A 21,229-nucleotide genomic window follows, 5' to 3' on the forward strand; every position below is an offset into this window, starting at 1 on the left:
TTTGTACATGAAGAAAATATATCGTGTGTCCGTTTTGAAAAATATGAGAAACGGTTGGACAAAGACAAATGTAATTTCAATTTTTTTGACAAAAAATCAACGATTTTTGGCTATACTTTATTATATAAACTCATATTATTTATAACTTCCAAAATAATACGAATTTGCCTTTTTATACCCTATATATATATGAAATATATATTAAAGCTTTCTTAATTTATGTCTCAAGTTTGTAACGCTTAGAAATATTGATGTTACGAACAAAATTTTGCTATAGGTATTTATAAAACCTCTTCATTAGTTTATTTTCGGTTGTCCGTCTTTCTTTCTGTCGTCTGTCGCCTGTGCGTCTGTCATTACGATAACTCAAAAACGAAAAAAGATATCAAGCTGAAATTTGAAATTTATAGCTTGTTTAGTACGTGAAAAGTGAAGTTGAGTTCATAAATGAGCAATCTAGGTCCGCAGGACCCAAGACCCAATTAACCTAGTTTGTAGTTTATTCTAAATTATTTCAAAAATGCAGGAAAAAAATTTCTTTTACTGAGTAAACCCCAAAAGTTTTTACGAATCATTCGATAGACCACTAGAAATTTTGAAAAGTATGTTTTTTGTCTCTTGTTAAATATAATCATAATAATAATTGTTATAAAACTATGTAAATTTCTTGTAAGGTTTCAACTTAACACATCGACAATCTGTTTTATAAATATCCGTCTGAAACTAAACCCTGTCATTCGTCATCAAAACATTCAATTTAACATAGTTCAAGTTTATTTTCGAGAGGTAAGTACAATTTAATTTTAAAAAATTGACCTAATCAGAATTTATTTGAACTGAAGTAAAACTGAAAGTCGTTACTTCCTAAAAGAAATCAGAGACAGTCCCAGGAAGTTCTAGAGATTTCATCAAGGCACCTCGCCTTGCATATACAATGATCAATTGGTAATTAAGCTTTGAATAGAAAATCTTGTCAATGTCAAAAAAGTTCATTGTTGTTGCATATTTCATGAACGCATTGGTATCCTAAAAGTTGTTGCTTATTCCGACATAGTTTTACAGAGCTTAAATTCAAAACACTCATAACCTGTAAGGAACCCATAAAATTAAATCCATAAAATTTGAACCCAAAATTTGTGGTCCTAACTTCACAAAAAGTTTCTTTCAAGCTAACCCAGCGAAAACAACCCCCTTGCATATAAATTGATATGAGTTTCCAGATATCGACTACACTTAGTAATTCTCTTTCTTTTATCAAATACAAATTGATAAGAACGAACACAGCATGTATCGAAAAACACATTTTCATTCAGCTCGTGTCATTATTTTGTATGCCTATAGTACATATACAGAATTCGGATAGTTTATTTAGTCACTAATCTCTTAAAAATGCAAATTATACACCAATTTCTCTACATCCTCTCCATACATTCTGTAGGATATGTCCACTATTGTTATACAAGAGTTTTGTGTAAAACATAAAACAACAATTCATCCCAACTGAATTATCACTACACACTATCATCTCTATATAGAGTTTTAACAACCATAAAGTTTTGTATTATCTACAATAATTTTAGTAGTTACAAAATTTTAGGGATAGGTAGTAGAAACCGTTTTGTATATATCGTAACTACTAAATTTAATTATATTTTAATTTTAAATAGTCTACGGATTTTATTTAAAAATCTTTTTTGTGTTTTATGTCGTTATTAACAGTTTTATGTAATTATATAGTTTTTAAAATAACATTTATTTTGTAGTTCAAAAATATTTGGGATGCTTTTAGTAGCCTTCACACGATAGTATGATCAAAACTTTTCTATAAAATCATATCCGTGATCGTAAATTGTATAGAGGGTACACAATAACCAAAGAAATAAATGCAGGGGTTCCACAAGAGTGTTGACTAGGACCTGATTCATATTTTTAGTAAAACGTAGTCTAGTAAATGAACGGATGAACCAAAAGGTGGCGAATAAAATTGAATGAAGCCAAATCAGTAAACATCAATCAATTCAAATTCAATCAATCAAAGACAGCTACATTTGCCAGTGGTCATATTAATTAACAGAAGTTAATGAAGCTCTGAGTTCTTTGAAAGGGGCCATGCTGTCCAAAATGGTTTCAAGGAGGGTAAAAGTCCGAGTATATAAGACAGTAATTAGACCAACGGTTTTGTACGGAGCAGAGACATGGGTTGTAAATAAAAAAAAATTGAAAATAAGCTATTGATTTGGGAACGAAAAATTCTACGAAGAATCTTTGGAGGCCAAAACGACGAAAGTGGACAATGGAAAAGAAGAACAAATGAGAACATATACGAAATGTATAGTGACCCAGTATAGTAAAAATTGCCAAAGCACGCAGGATCCGATGGTTGGGGCATGTCCATAGGATGTCAAAGGAAAGGATTCCGAATAAATTACTCACTCAAGGAGTTGGTGGTAAGCGGAGGACGGGACGGCCGAAGAAACGGTGGTTAGAGTCCACCATAGAAGATCTCCGGCAGATAGGAGTACAGAACTGGATGAAGGATGCTTTGAACAGGAAAAAGTGGAAGCAAATTGTCAAAAAGACAGAAGCCATGAGCCCTTGAGGCTTGAAGTGCTAATATATATATATATATATATACATATATATATATATATAATGAAGCTCTAAACAATCAGAAATTGTGTGTTTTGTATATAAATTAAAATGTACGTTTTCAGAAAGTCTGTAAGTCTGTATTGGTTGTTCCATTTAGGAAACTTTGAACCAAAAATTTATAATAATTTGAAAATATTGTATGAAATCGATCTTATTAAATAGAGATACTAGAATTTTTCTCGGATGAAATGCACCAGCTATAAGAAGATAAAAGGACCAGCTATGAGAAAATTATCCGGTTTGACTTAAGCTAGAGTACGGGAAGAGTATTTCTTTTTCCACCAGTTTACTGTAAGCGTGGTTACTGACGCGAACATATTATCAAAACGCTTACGAATAATTAGACATTATCGTATTACATTATTCCGTATTTTATTTTAAACATATATCCGCGATAATTTTTTAATAAAACTTTCTCTGACGATACGATTAAATTAAAGTTAAAAACAAACATTTTTTGTGATTAAATTTTATTTGATTTATTCCAGACTTTTTTCATATAGTAAAATAAATAATAAAAAAATTCTCATTAAAATAAATAGTTTTCCCGTAGAATCAAGATAATAATTAGTTTATAAAAAATATTATAACGTAACCCCGGCTTATAAAAAAAAGTTATTTAAAGTTTGTTGTAATGTTGTCACAGGGAAAAAGTTTAATGAGATGAATATTTATGTAAATTAACGCTTATCTAATTTTTTATTTTGTTTACAGTGCCGCGTTTTTTAAAATAAAATGGAAAGCAAGAGATGTAACGTACCAGTATCCCGCGATATATACCTGTTTGCGTGAAAGCGTAACAAACAAACAAACAAACAAACAAGCAAGCAAGTAAACAAACAAACATGCTTACTTTCGCATTTATAATATCTAGAGATAGAGATTCTATGCTGATGGTTATTACACCTTTTTTCGAAACCATAGAGTTATAAGACACTTTTTAAGACGGCATCTCACAATTTGTACGGAATATTAATGATAAACTCTGGATAAATAAAGAAATAAAGGTGTTTGTTTTGTTCAGTCTGTGCCTTGTCTAAATCTGATTCCATTTGCGAGGGATTTTTTTTATTCAAATATGAACCAAATTAAAAAAAATATTTTATTGTAATTGAAAAAGTAAATATTTGTGCTTTAATTAAATAAATGCAAATATTTTATAAATAATTTAAACAATCATTCATATATTTTATAGCCTGTATATATGAAATATAACAAAGTATATTAAATTTAGTCCCAAGTTTGTAACGCCTAGAAATATTGATCCAACAAACAAAATTTTGGTATGGATTTTCATAAAATCACCTAATAACTAATTCATTTCCGACCGCCTATCCGTCTAAAAACAAAAAGAGATATCGATTCGAAATTAATTTAACAAATGGGTCATGGGTCTGTAGGATTCATCTTGTAAAGTGTAAGAGATAGAACATAACTTTATGCAAAAATCTTTATAAAAAAATAAACAACTTAGAAACATTTTTTTGTAAATATCATTTTCGCGTTTTAAAAAAAATTTGGCGTCCCTTTTCTGAAAAATTATAAAATATAGAGAGTTGAAAATTTGTAGGTGGGCTTAACTAGTGGTCTCGTAAAAGATTTTTGGGATACAAAAAAAAGTTGGAAAATGCTTTCGAAATTTTCGAAAATTATAAATATGTTGGTTTTTTCAGCTTTTCTCATTTAATTCAAATAACGCAAACACTGGAATTAAACTGGGATTTTCAACAATTAACTCATTCAATTGAATATTTTCACTTGATATTAATAATTTCCATATCAGCCATTCATTATTAAATAAATATATATGATTTATATTTCATAAAACATTATTTTTGCATGTTAAGTGTGTAAATATAACATACAATTTTTTAATTTGCGTATATACCTAGAATTTTCGAGCATGGTAAATATATAAAAAACTAAACACTTGATTAAATAGGAATATTTCAAAATGAATACGGTAAAAAAATTATTTAAAAAAATTCCGATTTTTTACACGAAAAGTAGAAATAATAGGGGATAACCTTGACGTCCAATGGGGCTTTTTACCCATAAAAATGTAAAACTAGACTGGATACCATGACAAAATTTGAAAATGAAATTAAAATTGATTAGAAAACGAAGAAGTTATAAGCAATCAAAGATTGCATTCATTAGAATGTGGGTACACTCTAAAGCCAAGTGTGCTATTTTTACAAGTTTTAAAATTTCGGAGTGCCTCAGGCTTTTATAAATTGTCATGTATGAGTGACTCATAGAATTCTTTCCTTTTATTACTATAAAATCTTGTCCTTTAAAAAGTTTTCTTTTTAGTTTTTGATTTAACACTAACAAGTGTATTATACAAAATTTAAAAAAACTCCAAGAAATTTTTCTGGTACAGAGCATTAAATTCGTACTTGAAACATAGCTAAGAACACTCTCCATTAAATTACCTTTCAAACAAAGCTAAAAAAATCAAAATCGGTATATCCGATTAGGCGCTGCGATGCCACAGGCAGACAGATACACACATACACGCACACACACACACACACACACACACACACACACACACAGCGGTCAAACTTATAACACCCTTTTTTTTAATCCGGGGGTTAAAACCAAGGTTTGTATATCAAATATGGTGGAAGCGATGGGAAACCCAAGCCATCCGCTCCATAAAAATGCATTGTCATCCAACTTATATTATTCGTATTTTTTTCGCATACTACATCTAGAAAGTTTATCATTTTACTAACTACCCTTAATCATTAAAGAAATTTATAAAACGCTTTCATCAGCACTACATTTCATAATTAATACAGCCCATTGATATCATCACAGTTTTAATGAATATAATTGATAATAATACATACAGGTAATAACTACATACATTTTAAGTATACCATGTGTTCAATTTACATTTTGGCATAGGCATCTCTCACGATTATAACAGAGAACATGAGTTAAGCAATGCGTGTTAAAAAAAGGTATTATAGGTGTTATATGTTCCTTGAAAATCTTGTAGTTAAGCTGTATGATGGTTCCACTGCTGCTGTGTACAGCTCAACGAGTATTGAAGATACATTCAACTCTTAGCAAGAAAACATGCCTATAACACCTCTTTTTTGTACGCATTGCTAAATATATTCATACGTACTCTCTCATATCATGGGAGATGTACTATGTCAAGATGGAAATTAAACAATCAGTATATGAAGTTTCATAATATTCAACAAATCATTAAATATGAAACATTAATTATGAATTTATTGAAATATAATGTTCACATATATACTACATATATACATTAAAATGATTGTATCATCATATTATTGTTATAATAAATTATTAATAATAATTAATGTTATAATTTATATATTAAAATAAAGTACAACATGTAAATAATTATGTACAAATGTGTAACCACTGTTTTAATAACTAAAGGTATACATAATTTTATTCGTGAATTATAGTAATATAATAATTGTCCTAAATACCTCGTAATTTGTATATTATAAATAATATAACCTTAAACGCAATTGTTTGTTACATATTTTATAAATAAATGAAACCATTAATTTATTAGATACTAGCTGTGAACTACCCGCTTTGCTGGGCAACATTTCCACTTTCACCTTTCCCCCCATATTCCATATCCTTTTCTAGGTTACTATCTATCACCTAACTAAATTTCATCAAAATCCGTTCAGCCGTTTAGGCATGATAGAGCAAAACTCCCAGCAAAAACCATAAAAAAATCACTAACTCAATTCAGTTTTCTGCCTACTTCCTACCCCCTAAGTACGATGACGTGATCATTTTGATCTTATATCCGTTTTTAGGTAACCATCTATTACCTTACTAAATTTCATCAAAATCTGTTCAGCCGTTTAGACGTGAAAGAGCAAAAGTCCCAACAAAAACGACTAAAAATCACTAACTCAATTTAGTTATTTGCCTACTGCCTACCCCCTAAGAACGATTATAACTACCCCCGGCGTGATTATTTATAGCCTATGACCATTTCTAGGTTATCATCTACCACCATACCAAATTTCATCAAAATCCGTTCAGCCGTTTAGGCGTGAAAGAGTAACAGACAGACAGACAGAGTTACTTTCGCATTTATAATATTAGTATGGATTATTTAAAGTTATATTATGTGTCAGGTATAAGGAGTACGCTCATATTGCAAAGAAAGATCAGATATAACCACTGTTTATTCGTGAATTATAACAAGCCTTTGGTAGGATCTGGTTGCGGCCCTTGAGGTCCACACGAATAACTTCCCAGCATAATAAAATATTAAGAAAAATGTAAAAAAATAAAAACACAACCGACTTGAAACGACTCGACACCTTAACAAAGTCGATAACATTTTTTGTTCGTGCGACATCAATGATGAAAAAAAATGTCCACAGACGTAGGTCTTAGTGCCTTGTCCTGACTACGAAATGTAAAAATCTTTTGAAAATTTCGATTTCGAAAATCGGACCCATTAAAATATCTTCTTAGACTAGGAAGTTAATAATATAATTGCCCTAAGTACAATATAATTTTAATGATTTTTTCTACTTTAATTTATCATCGTTCTTCAGTATTTCATTAATTAGTTTATTACCTTCCAAAAAAAAAAGCTTTATCTACTAAATAATAATGATTGTCGATATAAACGATTTCAACCATACATTTACTAGAAAAAAATAATACTACCCTTACAAATACAATGTTTTTCTTTTTATAAATCCTACTTTCTTCGAATAATCGGCTTAGATCTGAAGACCATTCTATATACGGGTTTTAATGTAAGCATTACATCAAATGATTGATATAATTAACTGAGAAATATCAAGATATTTACAAAATATTTCTTCATATGTTGTTTTATAAACAAGAGATATAACAAGAAAGTATCTGATATTAAACAATACAGGAATATTCTTAAAATAGCTAGCTCACACAAGTTATTAAAAGAAAAATCATTTTGTTAAAAGAAAATGATGAAAAAAAAAAACATATTTTGCACGATATAATTATAACTTGAAAATATTATCTATCCAGAAGGAGATTCATATCATTTTGCTATTATGATCCTGTAGGATATGGTGGAGAAAAAACAAAGATAGATATATGGGGGTATGTAAATGAATACACATTTAGCTATTATACTATACCTTGTATAACAAATGAAATGGTTTTCGCAAAAAAAAAATTGCATATTAACAAACTAAGAATAACGTCTTCAAATTTTACTATTGTAACAATCTTATATATTATTTCTCTGGCCTATTTGCTCTTGTACACGCGATAACTTTCTTATTCCTTTATCAAGTGGTTTACTCCTCATTTTCAATCTTAACGTCCTGGCTACTGGCGAAAAATAGATTTACGGTCGAAAAATGTACCGCTAGGGAAAAAACATACTAGAGAAATAATATTAACATTTACTTTTGTTCATTATGTAAATTGTATATCATATGTGTTATAAAATTGCCTATAAATAAAAATAGGGTAAATTACAGATAATGTTTATCGCTGCCTTATTTAAACACTATTCTAAAACCTCTTCACATCGTTGCTAACCAGCCAAATTCGGGAAGGAATCTTATAGAATCCTACAAAGCATTAAAAAAAATAGAGTAATCAAAAACATCCCTATAATCGTTGCCAGTTTCAATTAATGTCATATTTTTATGATATTTTTAGAAGTTTTAAAATCGGAAGCAATCTTTTAATTATTTTGACATATCGTCCGATGAATAGTTTGCCAGATATTGGGTCTCCGATTCTTATTATGTATTTCGAATTGCAAACCCGTCAGGTTGATATCTTGAAAACGACAAATCTAATTGAATTTTTACGGGCGGGATCGTTTTCGTAGGGTTCAAATTAGCTTAGAAACAGTTATTTATTCAAATAGGAGACAAATAATTTTGTTAGAATTTTTGTCATTTTTTTAAGGGGTACCCCTTTGTAAAAATTCGAAAAATCGAATAATTTTGTTTGTTTCCAATTTAAGTGAAAATCATCTTCTAAGGTCATTTTGACCCAAAATTAACGAAAATCGTATTATTTTAATCGTCAGGCCAAAAGCTTGCAAAATATTCAGCCTCGAATTTTTATAATTTTGAATTTCAGACCCGTTAGGCTGATATCTTGAAAACGACAAATCTAATTGAATTTTTACGGGCGGGGTTGTTTTCGTAGGGTTCAAATTAGCTTAGAAACAGTTATTTATTCAAATAGGAGACAAATAATTTTGTTAGAATTTTTGTCATTTTTTTAAGGGGTACCCCTTTGTAAAAATTCGAAAAATCGAAAAATTTTGTTTGTTTCCAATTTAAGTGAAAATCATCTTCTAAGGTCATTTTGACCCAAAATTAACGAAAATCGTATTATTTTAATCGTCAGGCCAAAAGCTTGCAAAATATTCAGCCTCGAATTTTTATAATTTTGAATTTCAGACCCGTTAGGCTGATATCTTGAAAACGACAAATCTAATTGAATTTTTACGGGCGGGGTTGTTTTCGTAGGGTTCAAATTAGCTTAGAAACAGATTTTTATCCAAATAGGAGACAAATAATTTTGTTCGAATTTTTGTCATTTTTTTAAGGGGTACCCCTTTGTAAAAATTCGAAAAATCGAAAAATTTTGTTTGTTTCCAATTTAAGTGAAAATCATCTTCTAAGGTCATTTTGACCCAAAATTAACGAAAATCGTATTATTTTAATCGTCAGGCCAAAAGCTTGCAAAATATTCAGCCTCGAATTTTTATAATTTTGAATTTCAGACCCGTTAGGCTGATATCTTGAAAACGACAAATCTAATTGAATTTTTACGGGCGGGGTTGTTTTCGTAGGGTTCAAATTAGCTTAGAAACAGATTTTTATCCAAATAGGAGACAAATAATTTTGTTCGAATTTTTGTCATTTTTTTAAGGGGTACCCCTTTGTAAAAATTCGAAAAATCGAAAAATTTTGTTTGTTTCCAATTTAAGTGAAAATCATCTTCTAAGGTCATTTTGACCCAAAATTAACGAAAATCGTATTATTTTAATCGTCAGGCCAAAAGCTTGCAAAATATTCAGCCTCGAATTTTTATAATTTTGAATTTCAGACCCGTTAGGCTGATATCTTGAAAACGACAAATCTAATTGAATTTTTACGGGCGGGGTTGTTTTCGTAGGGTTCAAATTAGCTTAGAAACAGATTTTTATCCAAATAGGAGACAAATAATTTTGTTCGAATTTTTGTCATTTTTTTAAGGGGTACCCCTTTGTAAAAATTCGAAAAATCGAAAAATTTTGTTTGTTTCCAATTTAAGTGAAAATCATCTTCTAAGGTCATTTTGACCCAAAATTAACGAAAATCGTATTATTTTAATCGTCAGGCCAAAAGCTTGCAAAATATTCAGCCTCGAATTTTTATAATTTTGAATTTCAGACCCGTTAGGCTGATATCTTGAAAACGACAAATCTAATTGCATTTTTACGGGCGGGGTTGTTTTCGTAGGGTTCAAATTAGCTTAGAAACAGATTTTTATCCAAATAGGAGACAAATAATTTTGTTCGAATTTTTGACATTTTTTTAAGGGGTACCCCTTTGTAAAAATTCCAAAAATCGAAAAATTTTGTTTGTTTCCAATTTAAGTGAAAATCATCTTCTAAGGTCATTTTGACCCAAAATTAACGAAAATCGTATTATTTTAAACGTCAGGTCAATAGTTTGCAAAATATTGAGACTCGAATTCTTATAATCTTTGATTTTTATCTGATTACATTAAAAAAAATATAGACTTACAGGCATTATCGACCTTTAATCAACTGTCAACAAAGTGGCGTATAGCTGGTGTTTGAATGTCAGGCAGCACTTTGTTGACTGTCAAGCAGATGTCGAAAGAGAGGCGAATATCTACTAATTAGAATAACAAAAAAAACCAAATATGAATCAATTATGGCAGTGCAAGTAAATATTTGTTGTTTTGAAAAGCACAGCTCCCTGAAAAGAGCCTTTGAGTTATCGAAATCCCCATAAATTTTTGATTACTTGTAAATATGTCCCCATAAATGTACGCCAATCAAATATTCGATTCCCGCAACAAGTGTTGCAATGGAATGTATCTTAATGTCTTAGAACAAAATTGAAGTACCCAACTAGATAATACAAGAGCCCTAAATCTAAAATTTCAACACTATTCGGCAAACAGCTCTCGAAATTTGCGTGATATAGTGTTGAAGTTTACGTGAAAACTAGAAGCTTTTGCAAAAATTTAACTTTCTCTTCATAAGCTTCAATGGCGAATCACGTTTTTTGGACAAGGTTTTGAAGTTCCATCTTCGAATTGGAAATTCAACACATAAAGATGAATAAAATCATTTGGGTAGGGCATCCCTCTGACAATCAACCAATCGAAGTAGCTTAGTTGAACAGTTATATTAAAAAACAAAAAGTTTTTGTGATGAAACAAAACATAAGTTCGATAGCACGTTTTAACTTACTAAACTTTAAATGTAAAACAGATATTTATATGGATGAGTTAAAATCTTTCCCTTTTAAGGCATCATAAAAATGATAAGATATAATTTTAATATTATATATTTTAAATTCAATGAATTACCATTTTGTTTATACAAAGATTTTATAAAAACATTTGGTTTTCTAAGAACATGTCTTGTCTCATTCAATAAAATATAAAAAAAAAGTTTTCATTATCATATAAACATAAAAATTTATTGTTATAAAAAGAATTTGATATTATTTTAAGTAATGTCTCCTATTATGGTATATGGGTTACATAAAAAAAATGTATACTTAAACAAAAAGAGAACTGATTCATTACGTTTTTCAAGTGAATGAATTTGTTTATCTTAAAATGTTACACGTGTAACTAAGTCACATTTTAAAATTATGACTAACTTATCTTTGTCGTTCGTATCAATTAAATTGCTTGAAGATCTCATGTATCTCATAAAATTACAACGAAAAATCAAAAAGAAATATGGAATGATCAAGATGTGATGAGTGCGTTCAAAAATTGTGACCAAAAACCAGAGCTGTAAGACAAAAACACCGCTGAATTATCAGAAAAGCCCAGCATGTCAATGAAGTCTGGACTGGAACTTTTCGGGCGGAAACACAGAAAGCTCTAAATAGATGTATCGGAACCAAATCACAAAAAATGAGGAAATCACAAATGAAAACTTCTACGCAGAATGCGATGAGGAAGGAAAAATAATAGAGCATCTACTGTGCGATATCCGGCACTGAAAATCAGCGCTCTAAAATTCCAAGCGGGAATTAACTGTTCACTCAAATGTGTGTTAACAACCCTTCAACTTAACCCAAGCTCAAACTATATAAATACCTTTATAGAAAACCTTGTCGCTCCAATTAAGCAAATACAAATTTTGTTTCGTTATCACGTTTCAAAGAACCTCATAACTAAAAAATAAAGAAAATGTTTTGTCGCAGCCTTCAATAAAACTCACTAGTTTTAGCAATGAAAATTTAACAGATGGTTCCTCAGATACGCTTTTACCAACCTCTTGAAAGACCATCAAAAGAATCATACTTACTGTCCTATCAGTTCTAATTAATTAGTTTTTATACGAATCTTTGAAGAAGAATCTCTTACTCGGAAATAGTATCAACTTATACCATTTGATTTGATCGGAAGATCGAATTCTCCAGAAAAACCCAAGTTATGAGTAGCAAGTTTTAAGGATGTTGCAAAATTAAATTGTGACCTCATCTCATAGAGTGTCAAAGAAAATATTGTCCTTATCAGACTGATTAATACGACATAAACACCTTCTTTAGTCTTGAAGAGCTCAAAGTTAATTAGCTCCTAAGTTTGCAGAAACTTTAACTGATCACCATTTTTCGTAAGAAGTAGATACTGTGAAAGAGAGTCGTCTACTTTAACTGAAATACCTGTATCAGTGATCCAAACGTATCTGATAACGGATTGGTTACTTTTATTGGATCTTAGAGAAATATATGACGAAACGGTAGCCAAATCAAATAAAAGATACTATATTTAAACTACCACTTGAGAGTATATCTATAATGGATAAATAATAATAATAAAAACAGACTGTATATGTATGTAATGTATATGGATGATACTCATCACTAAACGCGAGAAGAAAATTTAAAAAAAAAAAAAAAAACATCTTACTACACAAAACTTTGGTGTTCTTCAGTTATTTTGTATGAAATAAGTTAATTATCCGTGAAATAGTTGAAAGTTGTACCAGATGATAAAGCTATAGAAATGGATGACATATAAAAACAAAAATACTACAAAAAATATATATAACAAAGAACAGATAAAACCAAAACTTTTATCAATGCTATCTCAAGTAAGAAGATAGCAAGAATTTCTTCTTTTTTTTTTGGAAGTATATACACAAAGATACACCTGACCAAAGAAAATTGAACATGTAATACGAATACAATCGTGTGATAAAGAAATAAACAGCTGACAAAGAAATGATGTTGTTTTAGAGATTCACAACTTTAAATTAAAATGAAACGAAGACAAATATTTTTTTTAAATCAATGAAGCCAGCTTTATTGGAAAAATAATTTTATGCCATTACTATTCGAATATGATTTCGACCACCTGGTCGAGCAGAATAATTGTTTTGATAAAAAAAATTCAAAAAATTGTAATCGCTGCTCTGGCGTAGGTCTATTCATTTTGAATTGAATTGTTGGCAAACTAAACTTAACTTAACGTATCCTTTGTCAAATCGGTTATAAAAGAAAATTGTGTTGCCAAATAAAAAATGAACTCAATACAAGCTCTATTTCCTGAATATGTGTTTCGTGTTAACACTGTTGTTAAGCAATCCCACTATATTTTCCCAAAGAAAATTTGTAAAAAGACATTTTATGAGAAATTTGGACAACATATGAAAAAGATCAAAACAAAAAAATTCCTTATTCGTGAAAATTGAACCCTGAAAAAATTTATTGCCAATGAGAGTTCTCGTAGAGGAAAGTCACGAGTTAGACACGACGTCGAAAATAACCAGTCAAATTTAAACCCTGGTTTAAACGTGCCGAGACGTACAAGAAAAGTCGCAGTAATTTCACTCAATGTTGGAGCACTTATATGAAGTTTTTTCACATTGGTTTAATTTTAAGAAGCCTAGCTGTACGATTTTATTTAAAATAAAAATTGTATATTCAGAAAAAAAATTGATATTTTGTTCTCTTTTTTTTTAAATAATAATCCATTTTTATTATTTTTTTTAATAAAATTAACAAAGCGGAAACATCTTGACTTTGAAACACATAAACTTTGTACGAATAAACTAAATTGCATTCGTTTCCTTTTCTTACATTAAACTGGTATTTTTCATGTTTTTCATTAGGTTTTTCATGTTTTAAATATGTTTTTCATTAGGTATTATTTTAATATAATATTTTAATTATTTTTATTTTTTATATTATATATTTATTTTAATAATTATTATATTAATATTTACTTTAAATAATATCTTAAAATTATTTTAATTTATATAAAATTATTTGAAAATTATTTTTTTTTTAAATGGAGTATTTCAAAATTAACCTCGATTTTTGTTAAGAAATAATATCATATTTTGTGTTTTTAATAAACTAAGAAAGCACATACAATTTATATCTTCGTTTGAAATTTAAAAAACCATTTTTATTTCAATAAAACTTGTTGATTGGAAAAATAATTTCATTCCATTAATGATTGGTTATGATTTCAATCATTTGACATTTCGGAACTGGCACGTAGATGGTACACTCTTGATATTTAATTTTCACACACTTTTCCAGGTTCATTATGTTAAATTAATTTTTTTTAAATCAATTTTCATAAAAAAAATAAAATAAAAATTTGTTCTAGCATGAATCGATTTATTATAAAATGGCGAACCAAACAACTTATTCACCAAATCAACCATGTGCTGTCAAGTCGATTATCAAACCATAGATAGAGTGTTGCCAACTCAAAGATGTGAAACTATTTTGAAAAACAAATTTTGAATATGGCATACTCTTATTTGATTCAAAACAATAATTTTAATATAATAATTTTATTAAAATCAATAGATAGGTGTAATATATTTTCCATTTCAATAATAAATTAATAAATTCGAGTTAAACACTTTAACTCCTATAACACGTTAAATCTAATATCGTCATCTCATATTATTATTTGTAAATGAAATGTAAACATTATTATTTTAGACCATGTGCCCAAAATAAAACGAAATTTACATGAATCTTTTTGCCTGATATTTTGAGGCCTTTTAAAATTGTTTTCCTTATAAAGTCAAATTTAAGAAGAGAGTATATTTTTTTGCCAAAAAAAGTTATTGATAACAGAATATGTGAAAAAATCATAAAAACTTTGCATCTGTCGAACTGTCGTTGCCGCAAATAGTGCCCAAATATAGCAGCATGTTTTTATGGACTTGACTATACTCGATTTTCGTAAGTTCACATTCGAGTCACGGATAAATATCAATTTTTTGAACACGATGTAATCATAGAAATTTCGCTTGAATATTGGCTCACAGTCTATTTACATAGAATCAGATCAAAACATATTTACATTTAGTTAGACACAAATGCCTAGGAAGTGTAATAATAGAATAGGTTATATGGACCACCCTACATACTCGTATAGATTAATTTTAATAGGTATATCACTTGCTATGGAAGCCTCAAGCAGCTATTATATTTAAGTATCTAGTATCTACCATTTATTACTGTAATTAAAGATTTAACAATAGATTAAATACTTTTAACAGTCGATTTAAGAGGTTTTTCCAGTTTTAAACAAAATGAAAATCAATTTAATTTATTTATTTGTTCATTTTTATATTATTTAGTGAATTTATCTGACCCCAAACAATTATAAAGAAAAACTCGTATTATTTTTTAAGTTATAAATGATATAAGTAAACAACAAAAAATACCATTTTTTTAAACACTTCAAAAAAATTAAAATTGAAAAATAAGCAACTTGGAGAGCAGAAAAAATCTTGTGAGGAAAGATTTGCCTTTAAAATGTGGTTTAACAAAGCGTTTCTCAAGGCTATGAAAAAACTATTTAAATTTAAATTGGCGAAAATCTTTGTACAATTTGTTGAAAATGAGTAAAAACAATCCCTAAACGTTCAAAATCTGTCCAAAAAAATAAGAACTTTTTTTACTGCCAATTTTATATCAATTTTTGACCAAACACCTCGTTTTTTTATTTTTTTCACAAAAACATGTGCAATTCTTTTGCTGTTTTAATTACAGCCAACTAAGAAACCAAATTTTCAAGTTAATTGCACACTTAGAAGAAGTAGGTTGAGCTTGACTTCTAAGATTTTATTTCATTGTTTGTGAAAGTGAAGTAAATATAAGCTTGATAAAAAGAGAATTTTATTTTATTGTAATTTTTCAAGAGAATTTTCAACTGTAGAAACGAGACAATAAAAGTTTTGTGTGGCTCCCAATCGAAATCATCGAGATCGATATCGAAGAAAAAAAGCTATACAGAAATAATTTATAAAGATTCATTTATTGTAGTACAAAACCCGATAATATTATAATCTTACACGGTCAAAAACCATAAAACTAACTAGACGGAAATATTAATTCAACTATGTGCAAGTTTTAGTACAATATTTACTTAGTATATATTCAATATACGGCTACAATGTAGATTTTATTTCATGTTGTCAAAATCAGGAATGGAAAATATATAACACGTATAAAGAATAAAATATAGCAAGAAAAAAATTCATCACGTGCAAAAAATTTACAAAAAAAAAGTCTGCACCATGTAAATTTACCACAAAGAATGAATGAATGAATGGATGTTTATGCAAATTGGGTGTTGAATTTCATAATATTCTTAAGGGGGTACACATTTTTATTTTTAGCCAAAACAAAATACAATTTATGTAAAGAATGAATTCCGTTAGTATGACGAATAATAATATCATCATTTGATTCAGATTTTCTCGTCACCTACACCATTCCAGTACGTAATTATTAAATTTCCATTAGTTTTTCAATTTTTCCAAAATTAAACATCATTTAGACGTCCAAAAGTCAGTTAAAAATGAAAAATTGATTTTAAACAGTTCAATACAATAAAACATATGTATTTGAAGTTGTAATGTTGTTTATTTTTGTTCTATCTCTAACGGCTTAAAAGCTAGGTTCTACGGACCCAAAACCCAATTGACCTATATTCTTCATTTACCAACATAGCTACACTTTCCGACCTAAGCACGCTATAAATTTCAGCTTGATATCTCTGTTCGTTTTTTAGTTATCCTGTTGACAGACAGACAGACAGACGGAAGGACAACCGGAAATGGATTTTATGAACACCTATACCAAAATTTTGTTCGTAACATCAATATTTTAAAGCGTTAAAAACTTGGGCCTAAACTTAGAATACCTTCATATATTTCATGTATACATGGTATAAAAAGGACTAACAAATTGGTCTCGGAAATTAGGGATTCGTCAATTAACGTTTGTAGTGTTACCAATTCTGTAATTCATGTTTAAGGTTAACATTTTTTCTGGATTTAAAATGGATTTTTTTGTTTGATTTGGCTTTCGTCGACTCGATTAGTTAATTTCGTCTTAAAATAAAATCAAATTCCACAAATTTATAAGTACAATAATTTGGTAAAGTTAAAAATAAATTTAACGAAAAACAGTTTTTTGTTGTGTATATGAACCCCTTAAATTTATAGATAAAAGAAGAATTGTCAAAAAATCAACCACAAAGAAGTCAAAAAAAACGTAGGTACACAACAAAATATAAAAGTGAATTAATAACTGGAATAAATATAATCATTTAAAATTCATTGAAGAATAAATAAATAAATGTGTTTGTTGACCTTTATAAAAATAAACATGAAATCATTGACTATAAAGTCAATGGATACCTTGACATTGTCAATAAAAATGTATAAAATAAATAATTAACTTTTTATAGAAAACCAAAAAACTACTTTTATCGATTAAACATCAATTCATCTTGAAATGATTCCCATACAGTGTCGTATTAGAGACAGAATGAAAAAAGGTCTCCATATGTTGTTTCCTTACAAAAAAAAAATTAAATTGCCTGATCATCAATTTTAATCAAATTTATCTTTAAATAATTTTTTGCTCCTATAACTGAATAAAATAGCACGCTCCAAATGTTTACGAATGTTTTCACTTTAAGAACTTCAAGCTTTTACTTATAATACATGTGGATTACAGGAAAAAAATGGTTTTCTCAATTTTAAGTGCAATAAAAACTAAAATAGTTAAAAATATTTTTTACTCAATCTAATTTCAGGATAAAACACCTATGCAGTTACATTAGAATTTGGTGGAAGCAATGGGAAAAAAACAATTTTTAATTTTACCAAGCTCTTCCACCATATTTACAATTTTTTTTTTTGTAACATTCTTTTTGCGATTTTCTGGTATCTTTATATTCAAGACTAAGGAATAAATTTCAGTAAAATCTTATAATATATTAAATTTTCTTTCTAACTGATTTTATAAAAAAATTAATAAAAAAAGAGATATAATGATACTATTGTTAAAATCTCAAAATTTTTAGTTTTTTAATTGCTTTTTTTTACAAATTACGTTTATAAAGCGGACTAAATAGTATTTAAAAGAAAATTTTTTAGATAAAATTAAAAACCTTAAGTAAAACAAATTAAGTAAATTTAATTTAGAAAATTTATCATTTTTTTAAATATAAATATTCGATTTTAATAAAAACATAAAACTAATTAATTATTTTATACGTATTCCATTTTAAATTCACCTCCTTTATATAGGTTCTTCTAGTTTTCATTTAAATTCTCAATTTTAAACTAAAAAGCGTACACATAATAGAATATGGTGGAAGCGATGTGCAGAAAACAGCTATTTAATTTCACCGCGCTTCCACCATATCTGTTGTTTTTGCCTTAAATTGTACTGTCATCCAATGTATATATTTATGCACATGTTTATATTTATATGCAATTTTCAGTTTTCGAACTCTTCGAAAAGTACATTAATTTACAATTACAAGTTATTCCTACAGACTTATAGGCTAACGCAAAGTTATTTTAACCCAGGACTTAAGGGAGATTAAATCCGGTACTGAATCGATAATATATAAAATAAATAATCCAAACATGCAATCACTTAATTTCTATTTATAAAAAGTAATTTAAAAATAAAAGAAATACCTCCGCACGCATCTTTAAAATCGGTACAGCAATCGCCCAATTTCAGACATGCATGATCGCAATAACATGGTTTATCACTTAAGTCTTCGATAATTGCATTAATTGGAGCTTTTTGTACAACACACGATGAATCGCGCCCGGGACAACATAAATTTGCCTCGCGACAACTACCGGCATTTACAAAATTATTATTATATTGTACTATAAATAGTACAAACGCACTCAAAATTATAAATGATAAATGCATTTTTTTTTAACACTTTTAATTTTTTTGGTGAATCACTTAGAAATCTGGAAAAAATCACTAAAGAAATTTTTTTTTATTAATTTTTAAACGACGATTTTTTTTTTAAATTTCACGACGATCTCGTCTCAACAGGACCGAAACCTGGAACGGAATGATTATAAGTAGTATTGAAAAACTACGTATATATGTACCTTTGGTGATGATATTCACGCGACTGTTAGAGGGCTGCTGACTCCTCGGACATGAAACACAAACGATATGTATACACACAAATGTATTTGCTTGGTGTTGGAGGATGATGGTAAAATACAAGAATACAAAATACCATGCGCGCAAGTTAGACACATCTTTGTGATTGTATATGTGATGTTGTACCTTTGTGTAGTGTACAGAAAGGCCTTACGATTGTTTTATTTTATTTTTGGAATAATAAAATATTTATTTATTAATAAAACAACAGCCTAGTTATCGATCTTCCCTTAGGACCCTTCTCACACTGTGTGCTCTTTTGATAACCTCCCCTCCCTTTTTGTTCTGGTAGTTCCCTGTAATACTCGATGATCTGAAAATCCACATACCTAATCCTTCCTTAAATCTCCTAAAAACGAAGAAAAACAAACCTATCACGCAATATTCCCTATTTTTGACTTCTCCCATTTTAAACTTCCTTTGACTTGGCTATTTTTTATCTGATCCTCTCTTAAATTTCCTTGAAATAAAACAAACAAAAATCTCTCCGTTTCAAATTATTTTCACCTGCCCACCCCTTAATCATCGTTCCTGATCCTCCATAAAGTTTCTTTGATCTATGAGAGGAAAAAAAAATACACTTATCCATCATTCGAATCCCAAGAATCCACTTTAAGTTTTTCTCCAATTAAATTTTGAATTTTCATCGAATAATAAAACATAAAATTTCCTTTTTTTAATTGAGAAAGTCACCCCCTCCCCTCCATTCAATTTTATTGAATGTAAAAAACTATTATTATTTATGAATTTGTATAATTAAAAACAATTTACCATTCCATTCAAGGCATATTCCAGCTTTTCAAGGTATATTGAGTGAAAATTTGCGTATGGGCCAAAAACTAAATGATAGTTTCGAAAAAATATGCAATTTCCCACACTTTTCCACAAAATTTTATAATTTATTCTCCAAAATGAGGGTATTTTTGCTCTAAAATGCATTGTTTTTTGAGTAAATTACGGTAAAACGTAGAAAATTATATGTAATTGTAAATATTTTCGAAAATATAAAAGCTGGACATAATTAGAATATACAGATTGAGAATAAATTTAATTTTCTATAATTTAAGAGTCATAGTTTCTAAATGTATAATAAAAATCTAAGGAAAAACTCGGAAAATTGTTAATTTTTCCGAAATCACCAGTTTTTTGTGTGCGCATATAAAAATTTTTCTTCCACAAGTCAAAATAACTTACTAAGGGTGGTGAATTGTTTAACGATAATTTATACCCTTTACTGAGTAGGGTAATTCCACCCAGTGATTTTCATATTGTTTTATATATCTGATTTTATATGTAAAGATATGTATATATGATAAAACACTCGAAAATCCTGAACGCACAAGTATTTATATATTTTAGTAAGACTAGAGTTGGAGTTGGAGTTGAGTTTTGTTGTAAACTCTTGCTACTAATTACCTGTTCATTAACAATAAAATTCTTTTCTCTATATAAACATTATTTTATATTGTTGTACTATTGTATTTAATATACCTATACGAGCGTGCAAATATAAATAGCCTGGCAGCTACAAATACAAGCACCTTACAGGGGCTGATAGTAAATCCTTAAATAACAAGGGCGAACATTTATTCTAGGTTGCTATACACAGGCAACTTGTTCTATCTATAACAATTCACAAGATGGATTCTACGAACTCAAGACCCAATTGACCTATGTTGCTTATTTACTTTATTTACTTAGCCTCACTTTTTACTTCCTGAGCACGTTTTAAAAATTTCGACTTGATATCTCTTTACGTTTTTGAGTTATCATGATCACAGACGGGCAGACGGTCAGACGGACAACCGAAAATGGACGAATTAGGAGATTTTATGAACACCTTTATA

General features: G+C 28.8%; 1 protein-coding gene across 1 annotated transcript in view; it reads right to left on the reverse strand.

Annotated features, from left to right (window-relative positions):
- The window catches only part of LOC123300388 (somatomedin-B and thrombospondin type-1 domain-containing protein), a 330,576-nt gene extending 311,221 nt beyond the window's left edge, over window positions 1–19,355 (reverse strand). The window contains exon 1 of the mRNA XM_044882959.1: window positions 18,887–19,355. Within this exon, the coding sequence (XP_044738894.1) occupies window positions 18,887–19,133 (247 nt within the window). The 5' untranslated portion in view covers window positions 19,134–19,355. The remainder of the gene's footprint in view (window positions 1–18,886) is intronic.
- Between the last annotated feature and the right edge of the window lie 1,874 nt (window positions 19,356–21,229).

The sequence above is a fragment of the Chrysoperla carnea genome, chromosome 5 (genome assembly GCF_905475395.1).
Source record: "Chrysoperla carnea chromosome 5, inChrCarn1.1, whole genome shotgun sequence".
Lineage (NCBI taxonomy): Eukaryota > Metazoa > Arthropoda > Insecta > Neuroptera > Chrysopidae > Chrysoperla > Chrysoperla carnea.